This window comes from Canis aureus, chromosome 4 (genome assembly GCF_053574225.1).
Source record: "Canis aureus isolate CA01 chromosome 4, VMU_Caureus_v.1.0, whole genome shotgun sequence".
Classification (NCBI taxonomy): domain Eukaryota; kingdom Metazoa; phylum Chordata; class Mammalia; order Carnivora; family Canidae; genus Canis; species Canis aureus.
Window position 1 is genome coordinate 29,580,630 of NC_135614.1, and position 24,411 is coordinate 29,605,040.

A 24,411-nucleotide genomic window follows, 5' to 3' on the forward strand; every position below is an offset into this window, starting at 1 on the left:
GCTACCTGCTTCATAACGTAGGTCATTCATCTCAACACCATCCCAGCTCAGGGTGGTGGCGTGAGTAAGGGAATGAATGATCTCCCTTCTAGACTTACAGACCAGGAAACAGGACAGTCAGAGGCGGACCTGACCTTTGCAGGGACAACTGGTAAACAGCCTGTCTAGAGTAACCTGCTGGAGATTACACACGGCGAGCAGTTCTTCCTTAGCTGGGGACACCTGAGCTCCAGGGTTAGGACGTAGCTCAGCCACAGGGTGATGGCGAAAGGCAGCCACAGGGTGATGGCAAAAGGCCCCCACCCGGCTAGGGGCCGAGCTCCCCGCCTTCTCCACTGCCCCCTGGTGCTCAGGCCCCGGGCCTCCCGGCTCTCTCCCCCTGGACATGGGAGGCAGCAGTCCACGGCAAAAGCAGCTCCTCTCTGCTGACCTGGACAGAAAGACGCCGGGGCCTGGAGGGGACCTCAGCCACCAGCACCCTGCTCCCACGTCGCCTAGGGGAAGAGGCCAAGAGGAGCTCTGCGTCCTGACCCACTTTTCCCAGGGCTCCCTTCCCAGATCTGGCCTGGCCCCAGTGAGATCCTTCTCACCTCGTGACATCACACACGTATTGGTACAGAGAGGATGCCGCCTCATCGAAACCACGCTAAGACTCCACCTGACAGTAAGGAAAATGGTGCCTAGAGGTAGGTCCCTGGGCTGTGCTCCTCCGGCGCCCACCAACATCACAGGTGGCCCTCAGGACGGGACAGATGGGCCGCTCTGCTTCCCTTCTCCCAGCAGGCTCACATACGGAGGACACACATGCATAGATATCCCTGAGGTGGGGTCTCCTGCATGCTGGAAATGTGGATACGGAGACCAACCCACCCGCAGGCTGTCTCAGGACCCCCGTGGTGAGGCCCAGGAGGCCCATTTTTCAGGAGCTTCGGGGTGGGGGGGGGTAGGGTTCTCAAGAAGACTGCCTAGGCCACACCTGGAGAAACCTAGGAGCAACTCAGTCAGAAGCGTCAGCCTGGCAACGTGCATCAAAAGCCCCAAAGACGCACATGCCCTTTGACCCAGTGGCAGCACTTTCAGGAATTCCCCCTGAAGATATAAAGAAACCCACAAATACCTATGCATGGGTGCCTGGGTGGCTCAGTCAGTTCAGAGTGAGCCTTGGGCTCAGCTCATGATCTCAGGGTCCTGGGGTCGAGTCCTGCATTGGGCTCCCTGCTCAGTGGGGAGTCTGCTTCTCCCTTTACCCCTCCTGCTCATGTTCTCTCTCTCTCTCGAATAAATAAAATCTTTTTAAAAATAAAATCTTTAAAAAAATAAAATACCTATTTTTAAAAAAACTACACAAATATCTATGCATAAGGACATTCACTCAAATATGATTTATACTGAAAAATGGGGAATCTGAATATCCAAGCAGGGGGAACCAGTGACACACAGCATAACAGGGCAATACTGTGCATCCATTAAAAATGATTCCTTTCAGGGGATCCCTGCGTGGCTTAGTGGTTTAGCGCCTGCCTTCGGCCCAGGGCATGATCTTGGAGCCCAGGATCAAGTCCCGCATCGGGCTCCCTGCATGGAGCCTGCTTCTCCCTCTGATTGTGTCTCTGCCTCTCTCTCTCTCTGTCTCTCTCTCTCTCTCTGTCTCTCATGAATAAATTTTTAAAAAATCTTAAAAAAAAAAAAGATTCCTTTCTCACTCTTGAAAAAATAATTGTATAGTGGTTATCTCCACCTAGTAAGATGATCTGCAAACTATTTTCCTTTTGATTATCTACCTTTCCTAAATTCTCTACCATAAACATGGCTAATTACATATTTTTTTAAACCAAGTAACCTTTCTGTTTTAATTATCAGCATCAGGCCTAAAACTTGAAGCCCCATTCAGGCAGAACAGGAAGGATCACAGGGAGCATCTATTCCAACCATGAACGTGACAGAAGGACTCCTTCCCTGCCATGCTTGAAGTTCTACTTGAATACCTCCAGCAGCCAGAAGCTCATTCCCTTCCCTAAAGCAATACTTTCCAGCAATAAAAAAAAAACCATTCCTTATCCTAAACAGGATTCCTGAAGCTAAAATCCCATCTCCCCATTCAGTTCACACTACACGGCATCACATGATCAATGAACACATGGAACAGAGCTGTTTTCTTAATGAACTGACCTACAAGGTGACCACCCATACTTTCCCAATATGACCAAGATGAGAACGTAGGGTTTTGCAAGCATTGCTGACGCCTCTTCACAACACGCGGTTTAAGTCAGCACTGTTCACCTCTTACCTACCACAATTACCTAGATGCTTATTAAAACACCTGCATCCCTACCGAGTCCACTGTTCCGTGAACAGCTGCCCCTGCCCAGTGGCGCAGTACCAGTATGGGTAACTCTTCTCTGAGGCCACTTTTGGGTGAACCATCTGCTTGAGGTTGCCAGCTTGGCCAAGACACACAGATGCCACACCACCAAAAGCTGAACAATCAAGAACAAAGGCCCTTCCCTCAAAGACAGCAGCCTGTAGGAAAAAGTGAGGTTCTTTCCTCCCCCTCTCATTTTATTTCCTTTTATTCCCATTTCCCTGACCATTCTCTTCCTGCACATCCATAGGCAACCATTCCTTTGTGTTTATGTTGTGTTCTTGCGAAATGGGTATTATCTGTATGATTAATTTACATAATAGCACTGTATTATCCATCTCGGTTTACTTTGTCACTGGGCACTGTACTTTAAGATCTATCCCTGGGCCACGAGCGTCTCCTCAGTCATTTCAACTGCTGTGGATTGTGGGTCGGGGCCCACCGCTGCTCGCATCAGCTCTCCCTAGAATGGACACTACCCTGTAAGGCACTGCAGTGAACCTGTCCCCTCAGGGACCTGTGTGAGAGGCTGGGCGATCTCCGCCCAGGAGGAGGCTACAGGGTCAGGGCTTTGTGGGGACCCTGGCAGAGGCTCCAGGATGGCTGCACCAGCAGGGCTAAGTTTCTGTACCCCCAACGCTCTGCTGTGCATGGACAGCATCCACCTTGCTTGCTTGCTTGCTTGAACAGGGAGAGAGCAAGCACGCAAGTAGGGAGTGGGCCGAGGAAGAGACACAAGCCGACTCCACTAGGAGCATGGAATCCAACACAAGACTTGATCCCAGGACCCTGAGATCATGATCTGAGTGGAAATCAAGAGTGGAACACTTAACCGACTGAGCCACCCAGGCACCCCAGCATCCAGCTTTCTCGTTGCTGCCAGCCCAAGAGGTGGAAAGGAAGAGAGTTCACAGTGGATTCTTCACAAACCTGTGAGAACCACACCTGCTAGAACAGCTGGCAAGGCATTTGCTACAGTGAGCGTCAATGGCACTGACTGGAAACAATTGCTCATGAATACAAATCTCCACTGGGAGACCTCGCTGCCCTGAGCTGTCACAGCCTGCTGGAGCATAAACATCATGCACCGGCTTGCAAAATGCCATGGAATTGCCTGCTCTGCTCGGTTGGCAGAGGGTCCTCCCGAGGGAGCCTACTGTGGAGGGGTGGGAAGCAACAGAGTGCAGCTCTCATTTTTTTATCTGCAGTCACACGGTCCTCCTCCTGCTGCTGGTTACTCACGGCTCCGGGCACATGTGACTCCCCATGTGATTGGACAGCACCTGAAGCAGCCTATACCTGCTCAATGAGTTCCGGCAAGGTCAAACTGCTCTGAAGGTTGCCAAACCCTAACTGTAACCTCCATGCTAACATCACAGATCAGGAGCCTGGAGCTCACAGACCAGCACCAGTCTGTAGACCACACCGTGAGTGTGGAATAGAGTGGGGGAACAAGCCAAACCCACCCAGCCTGGATCTCACAGTTTCAGGTGGCACTTACACAGCCGGGAGACGGCGGGGGGGGGGGGGGGGCCCTAATAACAACATAAAGAACAGTCTATGCTTACACAGTGCCAGGCACTGCTCTAAACAATTTCAAACAGTAATTCCTTTAATCCCTGCAGTACAAAGTCCTACTACTACCCTCGTTTCACAGATGGGGAAGCTGAGACACAGAGAAGGAAGGTGACTTTGCCCAGGTTTGAGCCCAATACTTGGCTCAGATACAGACTCTTAACCATTCCACTGAACTGACTCCCAAAGTGACAGGGCCTCCTCAAGCTGTTCCCTCACTTGTCAGGTGGAGTAAGGACCCCCAAAGGGTTGCTAATGAGAGGAAACGAGACAATGAACACAAAAATAATAGACCAAGCATCCTGCGCAATAGAAACATGTACCATCTACACAGCACACAATCATCTGCATGCATGGGATCGTTTCCCTGCACCGTCCACCTCCTTTCACACGGGCTCTGGGAAGGAGGTGGTGTCACAGACCCCATCAAACAAACCAGGATAAGGTCCGGAGAGGCTACATGAAGGGGCCAGGGGACACGGCCCAGAGCTCTCACAGGCTGACTTCTACACACCCCGGCTAGAACTCACACACTCGGACCTTAGGAAAAACTTAGCTTTTCAATCCACCTAACAAATCAGAGAAAGCCAAGCGGGCATCTCCGAGGACTGTGGGAAGGCCGTTCAGCCTACACCCCTCCCCCTCCTCCTCCAACCCAGCACCCCATGCCAGCACTGCCGGTTCCCTCCGGCTGCACGCTCAAGGCGCCTCACAGACAACCAATCATAGGGAGAATGACTGGAAGCAGCAACCAGACCTACCCTGTGCCTCCCGGGGCCGGGTTAGCCTGGCCTCATCTTCCCAGCACCTGCTGAGTGCACATCCCAAGCAGAAGCCTGGGACTCCCGTAAAGACCCACTACTCACAGGATGGATTCCGCGAGTCTCCTGCTCTCGCCCTGTGTACCGCCTTCACCAGGCCTGCCTTCCCCCTTGCGTGTCTCCTGCACCCACCTAGCCCGTCAGCCCTCTGCCCCTGCCCAGCGCACAGTACACTCCAGTCTCCTTAAAGCAACCTCATCTGCTCCGGGGCATCTGTACGGCTGGACAGCTGCTCCTTTGGGTTGGGGCTTTCCAATGAGACAATAAACTCCTAGTGGGCAGGGCCCATCTTTTTTGTTGTTCTGAGAAACACATACCATTTGCTTTAAACCACCAAACGGAAGGCGAGGAGTAGCAGGTCAATAAGCTGGGCTGATTACTTTCTGGCATTTCTAAAAGCTCCAGGATAGAGCAACCAAGAGAAAAAACTCTGATGAACAAGGGGCTATATACTCCAGCTAAAAGAACGTTTTGGTGCGGGTCTCTGGTGCTGTTCACAGGTGATGCTAATGTCTGTCTCACCTTTTCATGCTCCATACTTGGCAGAGCAATGACCAGGGACATGCTGCTCGTGTGACAGGTGGGGAGACAGATGAATGGACAGATCGACAGGTAAAATCTGGGTCTGAATCTAGGCTCCACCCTAAAGTCAGGTAAACTCATGCAAGAAGACACTGTGGTCAGCTCCAGTGAGTGTTCATGAGAAGCCTTAAAATGAGGGAGGTTGAGGGATCCCTGGGTGGCGCAGCAGTTTAGCGCCTGCCTTTGGCCCAGGGCGTGATCCTGGAGACCCGGGATTGAATCCCACGTCGGGCTCCTCGTGCAGGGAGTCTGCTTCTCCCTCTGCCTATGTCTCTGCCTCTCTCTCTCTCTCTCTCTCCCTCTCTCTCTCTGTCATAAATTTTTTAAAAATTTAAAAAAAAGAAAAAAAAATGAGGGAGGTTGAGAGCAGAAGAACGACCTTACACGAAATTCCCCAACTTGGCACAGAAAGTAAAGACAACTGCTCACTGCTTTGTTTCCTCTCCCTGGGCTCATAAACTGGAGAGAAAATAGGACAGGATTTATAAAGGTGGTCTGACACTTTCTATCAGAAACAAGTCAGGAGAATAGACAGGCTTGTATGCTCTCATACACGTAGACCCTAAATTCTAAGCTGCCTCAGGTTCAGCTGTACTCTTTCCATAGAAGGACCCAGAAGCACTACATTTTAGTCTTTCATTACTTTTTTGCTTTTTCCTAGATCCTGTTCCCACCAAGTTAACCATGGAGGTGGGTCCCAACTCAGGATCCACGGGCCTTTACCCTCTTATCTTTGTTCAATGCTTTCTCCTCTGGAGCAAGAGGCTCCATGGCATCATTTTCCTGTCTGAACTCTGTCCTGTGACTAAGCAATAAGAAGCCACGGCAGGCAGCCCTGGATGTTTCTGCTGTGTCACAAAAGAATGAGACAAGGAGGTACCTCCTGCCAATATCAAACCCATCCTCTGACTCAGCACTAAATTTAGATGTCACATCCTATGTCTACATCCAGAGAGTCCGTCGGTTTGACAGGTGCTGAATGAATGAACCCTGTGACAAGGAGGGGAGGGGTGTCCAAGGCTAGGGACCAGACGTCTCAATGGGGACCTTCATCGGATGGGCCAGAGTCCAGAACAAATGCAGTCTTTATAAAGAAACTGACAAGGACTCCAAAGCCTGCCCAGCCTCTTAGCAGCTGGTGGCCCTGAGCAGGCCGACAAGCGTCTCTTGGCTCAGTGTGCCCATGTGCAGAATGTAAATACCAACTGCACAGACTGATAAAGATTTTTCTCAATGGTCAGGCATGAGAAGCTACAGTACAGCCCCATGAACAGAGATGCCTGTCATTTGCTCAGCCTCACTGGAAGGCTGGGACCTGCAGAGCCAGGCCCAGATCAGGAAAAACCAGCCAAGGTTCCCGAGACTCCCCACCCAGCTTGTGGCTGGCACAGACACCTTGGAAGGAGCCTCAACCTGCGAAGAAGATACCTGGGTCCTGTGCCCACTCTGCCAAAGACGTGCTCTAAGAGTCCGGTGGAGTCTCTGTGTCTGTGGACTGCTGTTGCTCATTTACAAAAATAAGCTGTTTGGGCAAAGTGGTCTCTAAGACCCCTTCCAACCTTGATACTCCACAATGTTAAGCTGCTTAAGAAACACCAACAGGAAATGAAACTTCTGACCAGATTAGAAGAAAGAGAGGCTACCCTGAGTAAGAAGAGATATTATTGGGAGTATTGATTCTAAGCTGCTTCAGGTTCTAATTCATTTTTTTTTAAGATTTTATTTATTTATTCATGAGAGAGAGACACAGAGAGAAGCAGGCTTCCTACAGGGAGCCCAATGCAGGACTTGATCCCAGGACCCCGGGATCACGACCTGAGCCGAAGGCAGACACTCAAACCACTGAGCCACCAAGGTGCCCCAGGTTCTAATTTTTTTAAGCATGACTTCTTATATCACAATATAAAAACAAAATTAAGTTTATTTCCATTTGGTATCACATCACTCCCTACTGGCCAGACAGATTTTCACACGTGGACAGAAGATTCACAATGGTCAAAATGAGGTCTAAGGAGATTCCCTTGGGGGTCCCAGGCCATCTTAAAGGACATATACCATTCAGACAAGTAACCCGAAGTTAACACAGAAAGAGGCCCGAGAACACTGCACATGGGCACACTGAGCCAACTCTGGCAGCAGCTCAGAGTTGTGGGGGACCACCACCTGCTTCCCACACAGGCAGCTTCTGGGGCTCCACGTGCAGGCTACGCATCAGCGGGGCCTGATTTATGCATGCGGCAATGGCTAACAGTTCTTTTATGCAATGTAGGGGTCATGCCGGTTAGTGACAATATTAGAAAAAGAAGGGGGAGAAAAAGAAGGGGACTCCTGGGTGGCTCAGTGGTTGAGCATCTGCCTTGGGCTCAGGGCGTGACCCGGGGGTCCTGGGATCGAGTCCCACATCCAGCTTCCTGCATGGAGCCTGCTTCTCCCTCTGCCTGTGTCTCTGCCTCTGTGTGTGTCTCATGAATAAATATACAAAATCTTTAAAAAATAATTTTAAAAAAAGAAAGAAAGAAAGAAAAGAAAGAAAAGAAAAAGAAAAGAAAAGAAAAGGAAAAGAAAGAAAGAAAGAAAGAAAAAAGAAAGAAAAGAAAGAAAGAAAGAAAGAAAGAAAGAAAGAAAGAAAGAAAGAAAGAAAGAAAGAAAAAAAATTTTCAAAAAAGGTAACCACTTCCCACTCCAAGGGCCCCCAACAGATGGGGCTGCACTCTGCTCACAGAACTGTCTTGGATAGCAGACAGTGGGGACTTTTTAGTGGCCGCATTGTGATCATCTGTCATTTCTGAGAGCATGGGTCATCCCAAAAGGAAACCTACGAAGGTAAACAGAGGAAGCAGACAAAGACAAGAGTATCTGGTGGAGACACGGCTGTCACCGATGGCAGCCTCTATGTCCAGCTATGACTCACCAACTCAGCTCCACTGAGTCAGAGGAAGGTGAGGCTTGTGGGTGGCTCCTCTCTCTCTCAGCATGGGGAGCATCTTGAAACAAAAGCACCCGAACAAGCGGTTTTCAGACTGTGTTCCGTGAACCCTGGAGAGCCCCGCGGATCTCTGCAGGGGGGCCTCGGGGAAGCCACGAGGAAAACAGATGGGCTCCAGGCCTCCACACCCAGTCACCACAGCACCTTTCTGTCTGCTTGACACATCTGCCTTTCATATACAAGTCTGCTCAATGAAAAGAGCCCTACAACTTAAATCAATCAATCAATCAATCATAGAAAACATTTACACTTCCCATGTTTTCATTTAATTGTTTGTAACAGCTCCATGAGGAAACAGAGGCTGAAGAGGCTTATGGCTGGACTCCACAGCCCCTTCTCCGGGTAACCACCCTGTGCACACCTGTCACCTAGGTGAACTCTCGGGAAGGCCCTACAAGAGTCCACGCCATGGCTGGCTGGCACTGAGAAGTCCTTCCATAAGCAAAAGACCAGGGGAAGGGTAGCTGCCAGGGATTATAAAAGACACTCAGAAGGGAGTCATCAACTAAATGCAATGTGTGAGCCTTACTAAAAATCCTGATTTGAACAAACCATCTATAAAAAGTCATTTCTGAGAAAACATAGAGTATCAAGTAAGAAGGAGAAGACATGAAATAAGCATGAAGGGGCGCCTGGGTGGCTCATTCAGTTAAATATCTGCCTTCAGCTCAGGTTATGATCCCAGGGTCCTGGGATGGAGCCCCACATTGGGTTCCCTACTCCTCGGGGAGCCTACCTCTCCCTCTCCTTCTACCTGCCGCTTCCCCTGCTTGTGCACATTCTCTCTCTCTCTCTCTCTCTGTCTGCAAAATAAATAAATGAAATATTTTTTAAAAATAAAAAATAAATTACCATGCATGCATTTTGTCAGCTGGCTGGCTATGCTTTTTTAAAAGGCCTTCTTATCTCTTAAAGCATTATGGGGAAGCAGTAGGCTGTCTGGGGCTTGAAATTACTATGGAAAGTGAGAATTGTTGGGAGAGCAGGGTGTCCATTATATTACACACTCCGTCTCTGCGTGGGTTTGAAAGTCGTGTGATATAAAGTCTAAGAAGAAAGGAAGGAGGGAGGCAGGTCCCTCCTTAAGTCGAATTCAGTTGTACCTCCCAGTTATCTTTCACCTGTCAGCCTGTTTAGCTCTCTGGGGTCCAAGAAAATCGGGTCTCATCACTGCCCTGTGTCCTTCTGAAAACAGGCATCCAAGCCCCTCTAAGTCTTCTTTTCTACAAAATAAGCTCCTCCTGAGGTCCTTCCTGAGCCCATGACAACTCCCTCCTTAAAATGTGGGCTACAGGACGAAAATACTGTGAAAGCGTGTTTCTGAGCAGCCCCAGGAGGCAGGGCCTCCTAGTCTGCTGCACAGTCTAGACAGACTCTGACTCCAGGTATGGCCTGGGCCCTACGATACTGATTCCCGGCACAGGTGGGACACTGGCTCTCCATTCAAGGGCAGGATGGTTAGAAGAGCAGCAACAGCTCTCACCTCACATAAGTCACCTCGGTCCTCACCAAAGCCCTTGGAGGAGAATGCTATTCGCCTTTTTACAGATAAGGAGAAAGAAAAGCCAGAAGGGAAGGAAGTTGAAGTCCCACAGCCTAAGACAGAAGAGCCAGGATTTAAACCCCAGTCTGTGGAGGGGGGCATCCCAAGACTGGTTTATGATACTCAGCAGTCTCTAGCCTTGTGGCCTCTCTCCCTGGCTCCAAACCTACCAATGACGTTCAAGCCACCTGACTTGTTCCTCCAGGTCAACCAGTCGACCACCTTCCTAGCACTCTGGGGGTAGAGACTATCTTCCTGCTCCCCAGCCCAGCACCAACAGTTAGCCAGTCCCAGACCAGCAGTTGTCCAATCACATGTCTCCACAAGGCACCCCTGGAAACCCTAACTGGGGACCAAAGCCCAGTCCTGCTCACTCAGACCTAAAGAAGACTGCAAGACGCAGCACCTGGCTGGCTCAGTTGGTGGAGCATGTGACTCTTGGTTTCAGGGTCATGAGTTCAAGCCCCACCTGGGGCATAGAGTAGAGGAGGGGAGGGGAGGGGAGGGGAGGGGAAGAAAGAAAAAGGAGAAAACCGCGAGAGACTTAACCATCTCCAAGAACAGCCATCGCAAAATCAGACCTCATTCTTATCAAGCCACACCGGGGAATTGGGAGGCCCAGGGAGGTCATACAACTTACCCAAGGTCACACACCCTCAACATCTACTAGTCCCAGAATCTACTGCATATCTAAGTTACCCACACGTCCAAAAAATCTATGGGCCCTAGAACCACACATGCCTCTTGCAGCTGATACTGGAGTTTAGAAGATGGGAAAGGTCAGGGTCTGGTACCCCGAGAGAAAGAGCGAGAGCAAGCGCTGGGAGAAAGTCTGAAGAAACGATGGTATACGTTGATGCTCCAGTTGCATGCACTGATGTTAAAGTTTCCCGAAAGTGCACTTCTCAGAACTCTGATGTCGCAAGATGCTCAATGAAAAAAGATATTGTGGTCAAATCCATTTGGGAAACGCTGCCTGGTGCACCCACTCCAGTGAAATCCCGAAGCACACTGGGGTATTAGGGCTCTTAAGAGGCTCCCAGTAAATAAGTCCTGTTCAAACCAGCACTGTTCAGATGCTTTGACCACAGAACCCTTTTGTCAAGCTACGCCACTAACATCCCACCGGACCAGTGATGAGAAGATGTTTCCTTGGGAAATGCTGACCTAGGCCTTCTGAAAGAAAATCTTGATAGCCATTACCCTGGATCCAAGACTGAAAAACAAAACCAACCCAGAATGGGAAAAGGAGGAAGTGTGTACAGAGCAGAAATAACTAACATACTTCAGGGCCTTTGGGGATGGAGATATTAGTATTGGAAACAAGATGGAAATGTGTGAACACCCCTCGATGGCCAGATATGAACACTGCTGGGATTGTACAGTTAACTTTGGTCCTCAAGCATCCCAGGTGACTACGGAAACTAAAATCCTTCTTTAAAGTCCAAAGAAACTGTCCTGAGACTTTCCAAAATAGGTGGCAGGTAAAAATCCACAGGTGTTAGAAGAAAAAAGGAAAGAAAATGTTGGAATCAGGACTCCAGCCAGGCCATTCACCCTTGAGTCAAGATGCTGTGGATAGTATGGATTTCATAATTAAAACTCAAGCACACCACATGATGGTTCCTCAAAAAATTAAACATAGAATTACCAATAATTCCCAAAAGAACCGAAAGCAGAGACTCGAAGAGGTATTTGTATACCAATTGTGACAGCAGTTTTATTCACAAGAGTTAAAAGGTAGAAGCCGCCCAAGTGTCCACTGACAGATAAAAAAAAAAAAAATGTGGTCTGCACATGCAATGGAATATTATCCAGTCTCACAAAGGGAGGAAATTCAGACATTTGCTACAACGTGGATGAATCTTTTTTTTTTTTTTTTAATTTATTTATGATAGTCACACAGAGATAGAGAGAGAGAGAGGCAGAGACATAGGTAGAAGGAGAAGCAGGCTCCATGCACCGGGAGCCCGACGTGGGATTTGATCCTGGGTCTCCAGGATCGCGCCCTGGGCCAAAGGCAGGCGCTAAACCGCTGCGCCACCCAGGGATCCCAACGTGGATGAATCTTAAAAACATTATGCTCAGTGAAGTAAGACAATTACAAAGGGATAAATATTATATAATCCCACTTACATGCCATACCTAGAACAGTCAAATTCGTAAGAGACAGAAAGTAGAACGGTGGTTACCAAGGGTGGAGAGAGGAGAAAACAGGGAGTTGTTCAATGAGTACAGAGTTACAGTTTTGCTAGATGGAAAAGTTCTAGCAATCTCTTAAGTAAGGATGTGCGTATACTTAATGTTACTCAACTATACACTTAAAAACGGTTACAATGTAAATTTCAGGTTACGCGTTATTTGCCATAATTAAAAAAACTTTTAATCAAATAAAAATGTTTTAAAAGTGAGGAAATTCTGACACATGCTAAGTGGGAATGAACGTTGAGGTCACCATGCTAACTGAAATCATCCCATCAAAAAAGACCAATACTGTGTGATTCCACTTCTATGAGGCACCCAGAGCAGTCAAAGTCAGAGACAGAAGTAGAATGGGGGTTGCCAGGAGCTGAGGGGGAAGGGGACAATGAGGAATTACTGTTTCACACATACAGAGCTTCAGTTTTGCAAGATGCAGTTCAGGAGATAGATGGGAGTAATGACTGCTCAACAATGGGAATATACGAAATACCACTGAACTGTACACTTAAAAATGGTGAAAATGGTAAATTTCATGTTATGTATATTTTGCCACAATAAACAGAGGGGAAAATGGTTCAATGGTAAGTTTTTTATGTTTCATATATTTTATCAAAATAAAAAACAAAACTCAAAGCGAAGGGGTTATGACCCTTAGTGTGAGATGGACGTCACGGTGAGCCGTCGCCTCTCGATTATCCATCAAGGGGTTAGAGTTGGATGGCCAACGTGGGGTGCTCCAAACATCTCCGTTTAGTTTTAAATGTTTCTGTAGCACTTTCATGGAATTCTGTCTCAAAAAGGTAGAGGCACAAAATTCAGGGACATGCTACTTGGCCCAGGGAAATGTGAGAAACAGTGTAACACCCATCGCCCACCCATTTAAAAGCTCAATCCCATTTAAAAGTCTTCTCTGCTGAACACACTCTGCATCCCTACTGCACAGACTGAGAAGCAGCTCAGCCCTCTTGCTCTATGCCTAATGTTCCTGAGGCTCGTGTCTTCCCAAGGTTACAAAAATTACTGAAGACCCCCTGGCACTGGCCTGCAGAATATACAGGTGGCTGGAATGAGATAGGGGAGGGGCCAAAACACCCAACACAAAATATTTCTCCTATGTGGCTTACTTTTTCAGGAAAAAGAAAGCCAGAGTATAAAAATAAAAAAATAAAACCACTCAACCCTAACACTGAATCAGAAAACAGTAACCATGGTACAAAGCTAGAAGTCTCAGAATCACGCCCAAATCCCGAGCTTCCCTGGACAGAATGCCACCTTGGCAGCGCTGAGAATCCCATAGGACTGAGCAAGCCCTTGCTTACTCAAGCTACACTTCTAGTTTGACCATAAGTACTGGAAAAACAACAACAACAACAAAAACCCAAGCACCAGGTGGCTAAGAAGCTCATCCAAGGTCAAGATATTGCACAGTTAGGAGCAGATCCCCATCCAGGTCTCTTTCGAGGACACCAAGCTGACATTCAAATTCTGAGAGTGAAAAGGAAAGGTGTCTCCAACCCCGTAACAGACAATGTGGGCACCCCACATGGCTCCTGGCAGCCAGCCCCAGCACACTGGTACCTGATGGATAACCTTGGGAACTTGGCACATCAATGTCACACCACCTGCTTCCGTTACAGACATACTGTGGGTGGTGACATCCGTGTGTGCATCTGGGACTCACTCTAGCCTTCCCACACTCCCACAACCTCCTGTCACTGTGAAGTCACCACTTAGGAACATATTTCTGAAGAGAATCTGGACTTACACGGGACACACCACTCATTCTACACATAGCGGACAAGTCATCCATTCAACAGAAACTTACTGAACACCTATCTTGGGCCAGGCTCCAACAGTGAATTCATGGAGATTATATTTTACTCTAGGTGACCCAGGGCCACAAGAACAGTAGCCCTAACATCTGTTCAGCGTAGTTTCCAAGGAGCCCTGACATAACCCTCAGAAATATCAGGAGAATCCCAGGTTCCTAGTGAGAGGGCCGGTTGGATGCTGCGTTGCTCACCACAGTAACAAAATACTTCTCCCTCTTACTACTGATTGTCAAATAGCACAGTCAAGTAGTTACTGTCATAGCTACTATGCAGAGTAGAAGATAAGCTCAGAAGGCTTAACTTCCTCGCTCAAAGTCTAAAGCTTGGTAAAGGATGAGCCCGTGTCCTACCACCCCACTCCAGTAAGGACTTGGTTTGCAAACTGAGCATCACACAAAGATGGGACCACATCTAGTGGACACTGCTTGCTGTTTTAGCTGCACCAACATCCTTTCTGCTCACCATGCTTTGGAGAACGGCTCCCTCACCCCACCCCCACCTCAAGAACCATATGACACTGTCCAGGCTGCCAGCCACAGCATCCCATCACCTTACCCTATTCATGGGGTCAATTGCTGAGACAATCTCAGTCCTTTAGCCCTTGCCACAGTGGTTGGGCCTGATGTGGACACAGACTCAAGTCAAGCGAAGCAGAGATCTGCCCTGGGATCTCCCCCCTGGGCTCATTAAATGGAGCTCCCTTGGGACACCCGGGTGGCTCAGTGGTTGGGCATCTGCCTTCAGCCCAGGGTGTGATCCTGGGGTCCCGGGATCGAGTCCCACGTCGGGCTCCCTGCATGGAGCCTACTTCTCCCTCTGCCTATGTCTCTGCCTCTCTCTCTCTCTCTCTCTCTCTGTCTCTCATTAATAAATAAAATCCCTTTATTCTCTGGCCAGGGACCATGAAGATGAAGTCCATAAGGTCCTGAGGCCATGCTCCATGGAAAAAGCCCACAGCATTCAGGGATCAATCATCCAAAGGCCGGGTTCTCCCATCCACCCCAAGCTTTTGGAATACTATATAATAAATTCCTCCTTTCTGCCTACTACACTTTGAGCTAAGTTTCCATCACTTGCAATAAAGGTGCCCTGAACTAATACACGTAGAGGGATAAATAAAATCTGCCCTTCTCTTAGAAACTTTTTTTTAACCATTACTTGCAAGTGTCTCCATGGCTTCCTCTCAAATAACACAAATAAAAGAACCAGAAGAAAAACTACAATGGCTGGAAATTTTACTCATGTCCCTGTCCCTGCTGACCCTCCAGGCTGGAGTAGACAAAGATGATGTAGCTGGTACCTAAAGAGAGTAGAGAACAAAGGGACAGGCAACCTCCAATGAATAATAAATAATCCACACCTGACAATCAGCAGCCAACTGTACTCATCCTGCTGGAAAAGCCTGGTAGGTTATTCCTTTAAAAAAAAAAAAAAAAAAGTCTTCCAGCTTTAACTTGTGACAAGTGGACAGTGTCCCCATTGCCAGTGCCTCCCAACGCCCTCGCTCAGCCTAGCCATCATGGTCACTCCAGCAAACTTTGCAACCCGGAGCCCATGCCAACGCCTGCTCTGCTCACACTGGTCTCATTTCTGCAACCCGAACCAGAATGTCCTCCTCCTTTGCCTGTGCACATTCACGCGGCCTCTTAGACATCAGCTCAACCCAGTCCCTCCTCGAAGCCTTCCTCCAGCAGCCACTGCCGGGTCTGCTCCCACGACGCTGGTGAAGCCAAGTGAGCAGCGCGTGAGGACACTGACCAGGAGGCACAGTGATGGAGAGGGGAGCTTTCACCTCCGAGCACACAGGGGCAACCACCAGGTCTGCCACTTATGTCTTGTACGAGAGGCCCGGGGTAACATGATTTGGGGGAGACCTTCACATTTAGGTGGTAATTCGAGCCACTAGAGGTGGATGAGAATGTTGGGGCAAAGTATGTGATATACGGAGTTTTAAAAGGAGGAAAAAGCCTGCTTGTATCTGTATCACTCAATTGATCTATCTCATCATGTCACTCTCCTGAGTGTCCCATTCCCCCCAACTAGGTGGCAAGCTGCGAGCTGGAATTACATCCTCCTCACCTCTGTCTCCGTGCGCATGGCAGACCCACTGGACTGAGCACAGGACCAGGCACTTCCGCCCTCCCCCTGAGTTGCTGGGACAGGCAGCCTTGTACCCTTAGTTTCATCTCACAGGTAAAGAAACTGAGGCTCCCAGCCAGGAAGGGGCCCTCACTGCAGGGAGACGGCAGGCAGTCAAGGATCTTCAAGTGAGAAAACTCAGATGTTAGTAACTGAATCAGAGAGAAGAGACTAGACACTGGGACGCCTGGGTTGAACGTCTGTCCTCGGCCCCGGGCGTGATCCTGGGGTCCTCAGATCGAGTCCTGCATCGGGCTCCCTACAGGGAGCCTGCTTCTCCTACTGCCTATGTGTCTGCCTCTCTCTGTGTCTCTCATGAACAAATACATAAAATCTTAAAAAAAAAAAAAAAAAAAAAAGACTAGGGACAGAGTGGGTTCTGAATGACCAAACAAGATCCTGGTTCACCTGCAGAAAAGAAAGACATGAGACACCTGAGCCCCTCAAGAGAACAGGAGTTCTGCCCTCTTAGTACCACCAGCAGAGGCAAAGGTGCTCATTTCTTCCTTACAGATCCATGTATGCTAGAAAATTCCAGAGTTTCTCAATGCAGGAAACAGCCTGAAATTGTACTGAGGGGGCCTAATCAGGTAACAGAAGAAAACATCCCAACACGGAATCAGGAGCAGGGGCCTTAGCCTCACCTCGGGCCCCTTCCTGTCCTGTGACTCCTGCCCTGTCCTCACACCATACAGATGTGAGTGTGGAACCCAGTGCAATGCGGACAAGACACCCCTCATCTCCCTGGGGCGGCTATAGAATTAAGTGAGATGTAAAAGTATGCCGTGAGATTCAAAATGCTGAGCAGCAATGTAGCATCACCCCTGGAACAGGAATGGCCCTGGCCCCCAAATAAAACAACACTGTATGTTCCTTAGTCATCTTCATACCCTAGGCCTGAATCTGGTGGGTTTTAAATGTCTGCAGCTCTGAGCATGAGCACAGCAGATGGATTTAGTTTGCTCATCTGCCCAGGACCACCCAGGCCAGTTTCGCCCTCAGCTACAGGCCCGCGTGGGGGGTGCTGCTGGGCATCACCTGCCTCCAGCACAGCAAAATCCCAGTGCCACAGTGCCAGCCAGGGGATGGGCGCTCCGGACCAGCGGCCCACGAGGGGTATGGAAGCCACCATAGGGATCCCTGGGTGGCTCAGCGGTTTAGTGCCTGCCTTCGGCCCAGGGCATGATCCTGGAGTCCCAGGATCAAGTCCCGCATCGGGCTCCCTGCATGGAGCCTGCTTCTCCCTCTGCCTGTGTCTCTGCCTCTCTGTATATCTCTGATGAATAAATAAATAAAATCTTTAAAAAAAAAAGGAAGCCACCATAAAGCCCCTAACTGGGTGATGGCTGCACCAGTAACACAGACACAGTGACAAAGGGGCTGCCCCTTGATGCTAGGGATCCCCGCGAAGCCAGCTGGTTCCTCTCTCAGGCTCCTCACAAAAGCTTTGCATGGAGGCTGACTACAAGCAGGGTGGCGGACCTGTGTGCAAAGGGAAGAGTGCCTCCCTCCCTGCAACCAGAGCAGCTCTCTTACGCACTGAGCTTTGCCCCATAAGAAGGGCTCGCTGGCCAAAAGAGAAAAAAAGAAAGTTGGGAAACCACTGCACAATAACTCATCCTTTACAAAGGTCCTGATACTACCGTTTACTTGCACGCCACACTACCCCACCCCAGAAGCTCTCTCCTGCCATACATGCTGCCCTAATTCTTCTCTAAAGCGTTAACTAAAATGAACGTAACTCCCCCCTAACAACTGTTTTTCTGAGGATTTCATGAGCCCTTGCAAAGCCACAGAATTCTGCTTTGTGGTAACATTAGCGTCTTAAATCACTGCTCTGGGTGGGGGGTGGGGAATCCCAACCCTACCCCATCTCTTCCTTGGAGGTCAAGACCAGCTCCTACAACCTCAGCCCCAGTGAGCCCCCCGCCCCCCTTCTCTGCCAGGCACGGAGAAGGAGAGAATTAATGGCAATTCATCCTTCTATTCCAGATATTAAAGCCAGTGCTGATTCCAACACATCCCAAGGAGGGAGGACGTGGGTCTGCACTCTAATGTCTGCACTTCCTCGATCAACTTCCTCCTTCAAAAATAGATATAAACAATTGAGGGGAAAAAAAATTACCCCAATGACATTTCCCTGTGTCTTTATCCTCAATGGGCACATCTGACAGCCATTCTTAGCATCCTCCAAAGCACCAGCCCAGGAGAGGACCGGGCCTGCCCATCACCTCAAATATGACCATAACTGGGAGACTGAAGCAGGTCTAAGGGACGTAAATGCTGGAGTCAGATATCCCAAAGTGGAGACAGTGGGCCACCAAGGAAATGAAGTGCTGTGGGGACAACAGCTTATTCTGTGTGTCTCAGTTTCCTCCACTATAAAAAGTGAGGCTGAGAGGGCCAACATACACCGCAGCTCTTCCCGGGAACAGCTTATAAAATCACCCCCTTAATAAGTGAGGCTTTTAACAACCAAATAAACGGGTCTCATCAGCCTCTGGCCTACAGTTACTCCTGGCTCCTTGTCAGCCGTCTCAGTTTGCTCTTCCAACCAGGACAACAAGACACAGAAAAGGTGGCAGCCAGACTCACCCTGGCTCTGAGCGTGTCAAACAGAACTCTGGGTCCTAATTGAAAACTCCTGGAGCCCAACGCTCTGCGCCTCTCAACACTCCAAACCGCAGTTTTCTCCCTGGTAAAGTAGTAAGTACACACAGCTCGCGGAGCGGCAACCATCAATGCCATAGAGCAGAGGGCCTGAGGGCCTGCCACAACAGTAGGCGCCTAATAAGCGCAGGTTCAACCTCCTCCCTCGGTGCTACGCCTTCTTCCTCCAGCCTCCCCGTCTAAAAGGCAGGCTGTGCGCGCTGCGGGCCCAGGCGGGCCGGCCTCTGTCCAGCGTCCCCGCCGCCCCCCCAGGCACGCACGCGGGGTGCTCGGAGCCCGCCCCCAGCCACCGGCCTCCTCGGGCAGCTCGCGCCGGGCAGGGTCTGGGCCCCGGCGGCCGCCACCAGGATTTTCCCATGGTGCAATGCAACTTCCCCAACTTTTCCAGGCCCAGTTTCCAAAGAGCCGAAGCAGGCATTGTGCGGGCGGGCGCGGGTCCCGGCGGGCGGGGGGCGCGGGGGGCGCGGGGGGCGCAGGGGGCGGGCACGGCCGGGAAGGGCAGAGGCACCCGCGGCCGGGCGAGGCCCGGGGCGGCGGGGCCCAGACCTCGGGGCGCAGCCCTGGCCCGGGCTCGTCTTCCAGGCCGGGTCACGGGTCGGAGGCGAGCGCGGGCTCCCGGGCGCCGGGCGCAGGATGCGGAGCCGGGGCGGGGGGGCGGGGGGGGCGGCGGTGTCGGGGCGCCCGGGACTCGGCCTCGTCCGGGGCTGGCCGAGGAGGTGCGGCCGGGCCGCGGGAGGGCAGGGGCGCCCCGACCCGGGGGCTGCGGGGGGGGGGGGGGGGCACTCACCGGCGCCCTCCGAGGGCTGCGGCGGCCCGACGACGCCGTTCAGGTAGAGGATGGGCAGCAGGTGGGGCTGCGTCTTCTCCAGCGCCGCGCGCAGGTCCTGGAAGTGGTCCCGCTCCTTGGCCAGCAGCAGCTGCAGCAGCCGCTCGGCCTTGGCGCCCCCCGCCTCCGCGTCCAGCCGCCGCCGCTCGCCCGGGCTCAGCGCGCCCGCCGCCTCCAGCAGCCCGAGCACCGCCTCCACCTCGGTCATGGCCTGCGCCAGGCTCTGCTGACACCGGGCGAGCAGCTCGCGGCGCCCCGGCTCCATGGTGGCGGCCGCCCCGCCCCGCCCCGGCCCGCCCCGGCCCGGCCCGGCCCGGCCCGCGGACGGCGGCTCCCCGAGGCGGGGGCGGCTCCCCGAGGCGGGGGCGGCGGGGGCGGCGGGGGCCTGGCTCGGCCTAGCGCGCGGGGCGGCGGGGCGGCGGGGCGGCGGGGGCCATGCGCGGGGCGGCGGGCGGCGGGCGGGGCGGGCGGGGCGGGGGCTCAGCGGCGGCCGCCTCCCGGGCTCAGCAGCGCAGCCATGTTGGCGGCGGCGGCGGCGGCGGGGCTGCGAGCGCGGGAGGAGGAGGAGGGGACGGAGGAGGAGGAGGAGGCGGCGGCGGCGGAGGAGGGGACGGCGGCCGGGGCGCGCCCCGAGGCCGGGCTGCAGCGGGCAGGCTCCCGCCCCCGCCCGCCCCCGCCCCGCCCCCGCGCTGCGCCGCTCGGCGCCGCCCGGCCCCGACCGCCTCCCCGCCTCCCCCGCCGCCCCCCAGCGCCCGGCGGTGGCCCCCGGGGATGGCGAGGGCCGCGGCTCCCCGCCTCCCCGCGACCCGCCCCTGACCCGCCCGGGAGGCGGGCACGCCGCGCTCGCACCCCCCACCCCCAGGCCCGGGTGCAGCCGAGGGGCGCCCTGCCCGCATCCCCCGCCCCGCTCTCGGCCCCCCCCCGCTCTCCGGGGCCCCCAACCCCCAGGCCCGGCCGCAGCCGGAGGTGGGGGCTCCGCGCTCGCATCCCCCCTCCCCGCTCTCCGGATCTCCCCCCTCCCCGGTACCCCCCCCGGGTCCCCCCCAGGCCCAGGTGCAGCCGGAGGTGGGGGCTCCGCGCTCGCATCCCCCCTCCCCGCTCTCCGGATCTCCCCCCCTCCCCGGTACCCCCCCGGGTCCCCCCCAGGCCCAGGTGCAGCCGGAGGTGGGGGCGCCGCGCTCGCATCCCCTCTCCCCGCTCTCCGGATCTCCCCCGCTCTCCGGTCCCCCCCCCCGCCCCCCCAGGCCCAGCTGCAGCCGGAGGTGGGGGCGACAAGCTCGCAGCCCCCCCACGGTCTCCGGGCCCCCCCACACTCTGCGGGGACCCCCCCACCCCGCTCTCCGGGTACCCCCACCCCCCAGGCCCGGGTGCAGCCGGAGGTGGGGGCGCCGAGTTAGCGGACCCGCAGCCACAGGCCGGGCCCCCAGGCTGTTGGAGCCGGCCTCCAACAAAACCGTGCCTCCCGCCACCCCAATCCAGGGTCTCTAATCTGAGAACTCCCAAAATAAAGCCTGGACACCATTGCGGGGGCAGAGTCCCCTAAACTTGGACATCGGCACGTTAAGACCTCCTCCGAATTGGTGAGGGCCACTCCGAGGAACCTCTAGAGAGTTTCCCAATGGACTCCCCAGTCTCTGTTCATTAGGACCTCTGCGCTCACCCCCATTTGAGATGGCTTGGTCCCCAGAGTCTAGAGGGGTTTGGATGTTGGGAGGAAAAAGGGGATGTGTTGCTAGATGAAGAAGTGGGGGAGGTTGCAGTGGAGGCCTTGATCTTTTGGGCAAGAGAGGTGCCCCCGCCCCAGGTGTCACCATGAGACTACCACCTTGTCTCAGAGAAGGCAAATCAATGGGACCACAGAAACCTCGTACCCCGACGCACTAACGGAGGATCCACACTCCCACTCCAGAGCCAAGAACTATTCTGCCTTCCTTTATAGCCTTTTGCGGACACATGCCACTTACCTTCCACCTGCAGGAGGTGGTCCTTAAAACTGGAGCGCCCCACTGTTTGCTCTCAGCAACCCCACCCCGCTAGTATGAAGTGGGATCTCAGGACCATGGCAAATGTCTGCCTCGGCGTGAATGCATCTCAGTTACAAACACTAGAGGCCGGGATCCCTGGGTGGCGCAGCGGTTTGGCGCCTGCCTTTGGCCCAGGGCTCGATCCTGGAGACCCGGGATCGAATCCCACGTTGGGCTCCCTGCATGGAGCCTGCTTCTCCCTCTGCCTGTGTCTCTGCCTCTCTCTCTCTCTGTGTGACCATCATAAATAAATAAAAATTAAAAAAAAAAAAAACACTAGAGGCCAAGGGTGCCTTTTCTCCAGACATTCACTTCCACCCCCACCACTTCCTTTCCCGCCTCCAAAAGCAAAATTTTCTTCAAGATTCTGCTTCTTTAAGGGGAGGAGTCACTTTTATTTGATAGAAACGAACTCTATACACAGTGGTTAGAACAAGGGAACCAGAATTTGCACTTCGCTTTTGGATTGCCCTTTAAATATACCTGTGCAAGGTGGGAGCAAATCAATTACGCTGGCTGGCCTCCCCTTGCTCCTCAGGAAAACGGTAGAAAGAGTGTGTTTAATCAGGGGTTATCAGCCTCGGGTCCATGAATAAAGCTAGAGGGTGTCAGTGAAGATTTTGAAATGATCTGAACATTTTTGTAGACACAGGTGTATTTCTGGGATGGGGTTGGGGTGGAGGGTGGTCTATAGCTTTGATTAGCTTCTTTAAGGCCTCCATGACTCCAAAATGACAGAGCTAAATTATTTTTAAAAGCCTCCCTGCTCAGATCGTCTGGGCTTCTATAGCTGAGCAAGGTTCTAGGGGAAGGGAAAGCTGGTTATTGCACAGGTCTAAACAGGCTCCCTCTAGCTGTCCCCCCACCCCACCCCCTGCCCCTGAGACATGGGTCCCCCTTTTGGCCACCACCTCCTCTACAGCAACTGCAGAGCTGGAAATCATCCGCAAAGGCATCCATCCTTCAGGACACACCTGAAGGACAGGACCTCTCTTCTTAGCTGGATTTACTAGAAATCTAGGGGATGAGAAGGAAGGGGGGGGAGGAGGAGAAGCTGGGGTTTATGGTTAGATCCAGCTGTGGGTAGGTCCTGATCCAGAGGGTGCCTGAGACGGCAGGGAGGCATAGTCTCCCAATGCCCCCTAAAAGGATGGTGGGTAGCATGGGGGTTTTCTCTCTGAAAGCCTTCCAGGGATGCAGTGAGGAAGCTCATTTGCTAAGAGCATTTTCTCCCAGTGATGGACATGACTTTCAGCAGACCCTTTATTGGAAACTGTGGCATTTTATGCAAAAACATCAATTCTGGAGGAAATAGTTTCCTTTCTAAACATATTTAACTTTAGCATTCCTTGAACCAGTGACCTTATATTTCTGTAGCATTTTTATACCCTTCAGGGCACCTTCTCACACACTATTTCCCTTGTGCCCTGTTCTGGGTTGAACTGTACCCCCCCACCCCCAAAAGATATGTTCAGGCCCTAACTCCCAGTACCTGGGAATGTGACCTTATTTGGAAATAAGGTCTTTGCAGATATAATCAAGTTAAAATAAGGTCATCCAGGATTAGGGTGGGCCCTAACAGATGACTGGGGTTCTTAGAAGAGGGAAATTTGGACACAAATTTCCACAAAGCAGAAAGCAGAGAATACTATGTATTTCGTCTCTAAGAAGATGGAAACAGAGGGTAGAGTGATGGGTCTACCAGCCAAGTAACACCAAGGACTGCCGGCAACCACCAGAAGCCAGGACAGAAGCCTGGAATGATGGATTCCAGACTTCTGGCCTCCAGAACCATGAGCGCCACTAGATTTCTGCCTCCTGGTTTTAAGTCCTGCTGCTTATGGTAATTTGTTATGGTGGCTCCAGAAAACATGGATCCATCATGATGGAGGAGGTTTGAGGGACAACGTGGGACATTCCCATTGTACAAGTCACCCGATCGCCTATGACTGCCTCAGAATTTTTCTGCAGATGCACCTACTTTTCCTTCTTTCTTCTGATCTTACAGGGCCCCTCCTCCTTGAGAACAGCCCTTTCTTTCATGCTCTGGGTACAATCCCTGCAGTCTCAGCATAGGCCTGCACATGGTTCCCCCACCCCCTCCACACACACATACACACACACACACACACACACACACACACACACACCCCGCTGACCCCAGTCTCCCCATTCTAGGGGCCTCCTACCCTCTCTTATGTTAGGAAAGAACCACTGCCCGACAGGGCGACCTCCACCCACTCATAGGCCGCTCACTCCTCAGTTGGTGCTTTGCAATCCTCCTTCTGAGCACACTCCCCACAGATGAGTGCTCTTTCACGGGCTTTCACCTTCCTTCACACCTCCCACAGTGTCCACTCTGCTCTGCTTCGCCCCACTCGGAGAACTCCTTGTTCTCCCTCTGACCCCTGACCCTTCTGCCCCCGCTGGCTCCTTCCTCCCCACGGGTGACCCTTCCTTCCTCTTGTCCCCCCAGCTCCCTCCACCACACTGGAGTGGGACAGATGCGCGCTCAGATCCCACCGCAGACCCCCCTGGCTGTGTATGCCTGGGCTGGCTGCTCCACTTCTCTGAACCACAGCACGTCTAAACTGGGAGTGAACGTGACCCTTTGGCAGGGTTAGGAGGACTCAGAGCTAGGGCTGTATCAGAGCCCTAGCACAATGCCTGGTGTCTAGTGGGCAGAGAACCCCCCCCCACCCCAGATGCAGCTCTCCAATAGGCAACTCCTGCAGTCAGAATGCCTGACTTTTTTGTTTTGTTGTGTTTTTTTGAGAGAGAAAAAGCATGAGCAAGGGGGAGGGGCAGAGGGAGAATCAGACTCCCCGCCGAGCACGACCTCAGCAGTA

The 24,411-nt window shown here is 52.4% G+C and overlaps 1 protein-coding gene across 5 annotated transcripts in view; it reads right to left on the reverse strand.

Moving 5' to 3' along the window:
* DLG5 (discs large MAGUK scaffold protein 5) overlaps window positions 1-19,833 on the reverse strand; it is a 119,334-nt gene extending 99,501 nt beyond the window's left edge. For all 5 annotated transcript variants that reach the window (XM_077895158.1, XM_077895157.1, XM_077895159.1 and 2 more), the window contains exon 1: window positions 19,500-19,833. In XM_077895158.1, the coding sequence (XP_077751284.1) occupies window positions 19,500-19,803 (304 nt within the window). In that variant the 5' untranslated portion in view covers window positions 19,804-19,833. The remainder of the gene's footprint in view (window positions 1-19,499) is intronic.
* Window positions 19,834-24,411: the final 4,578 nt, after the last annotated feature.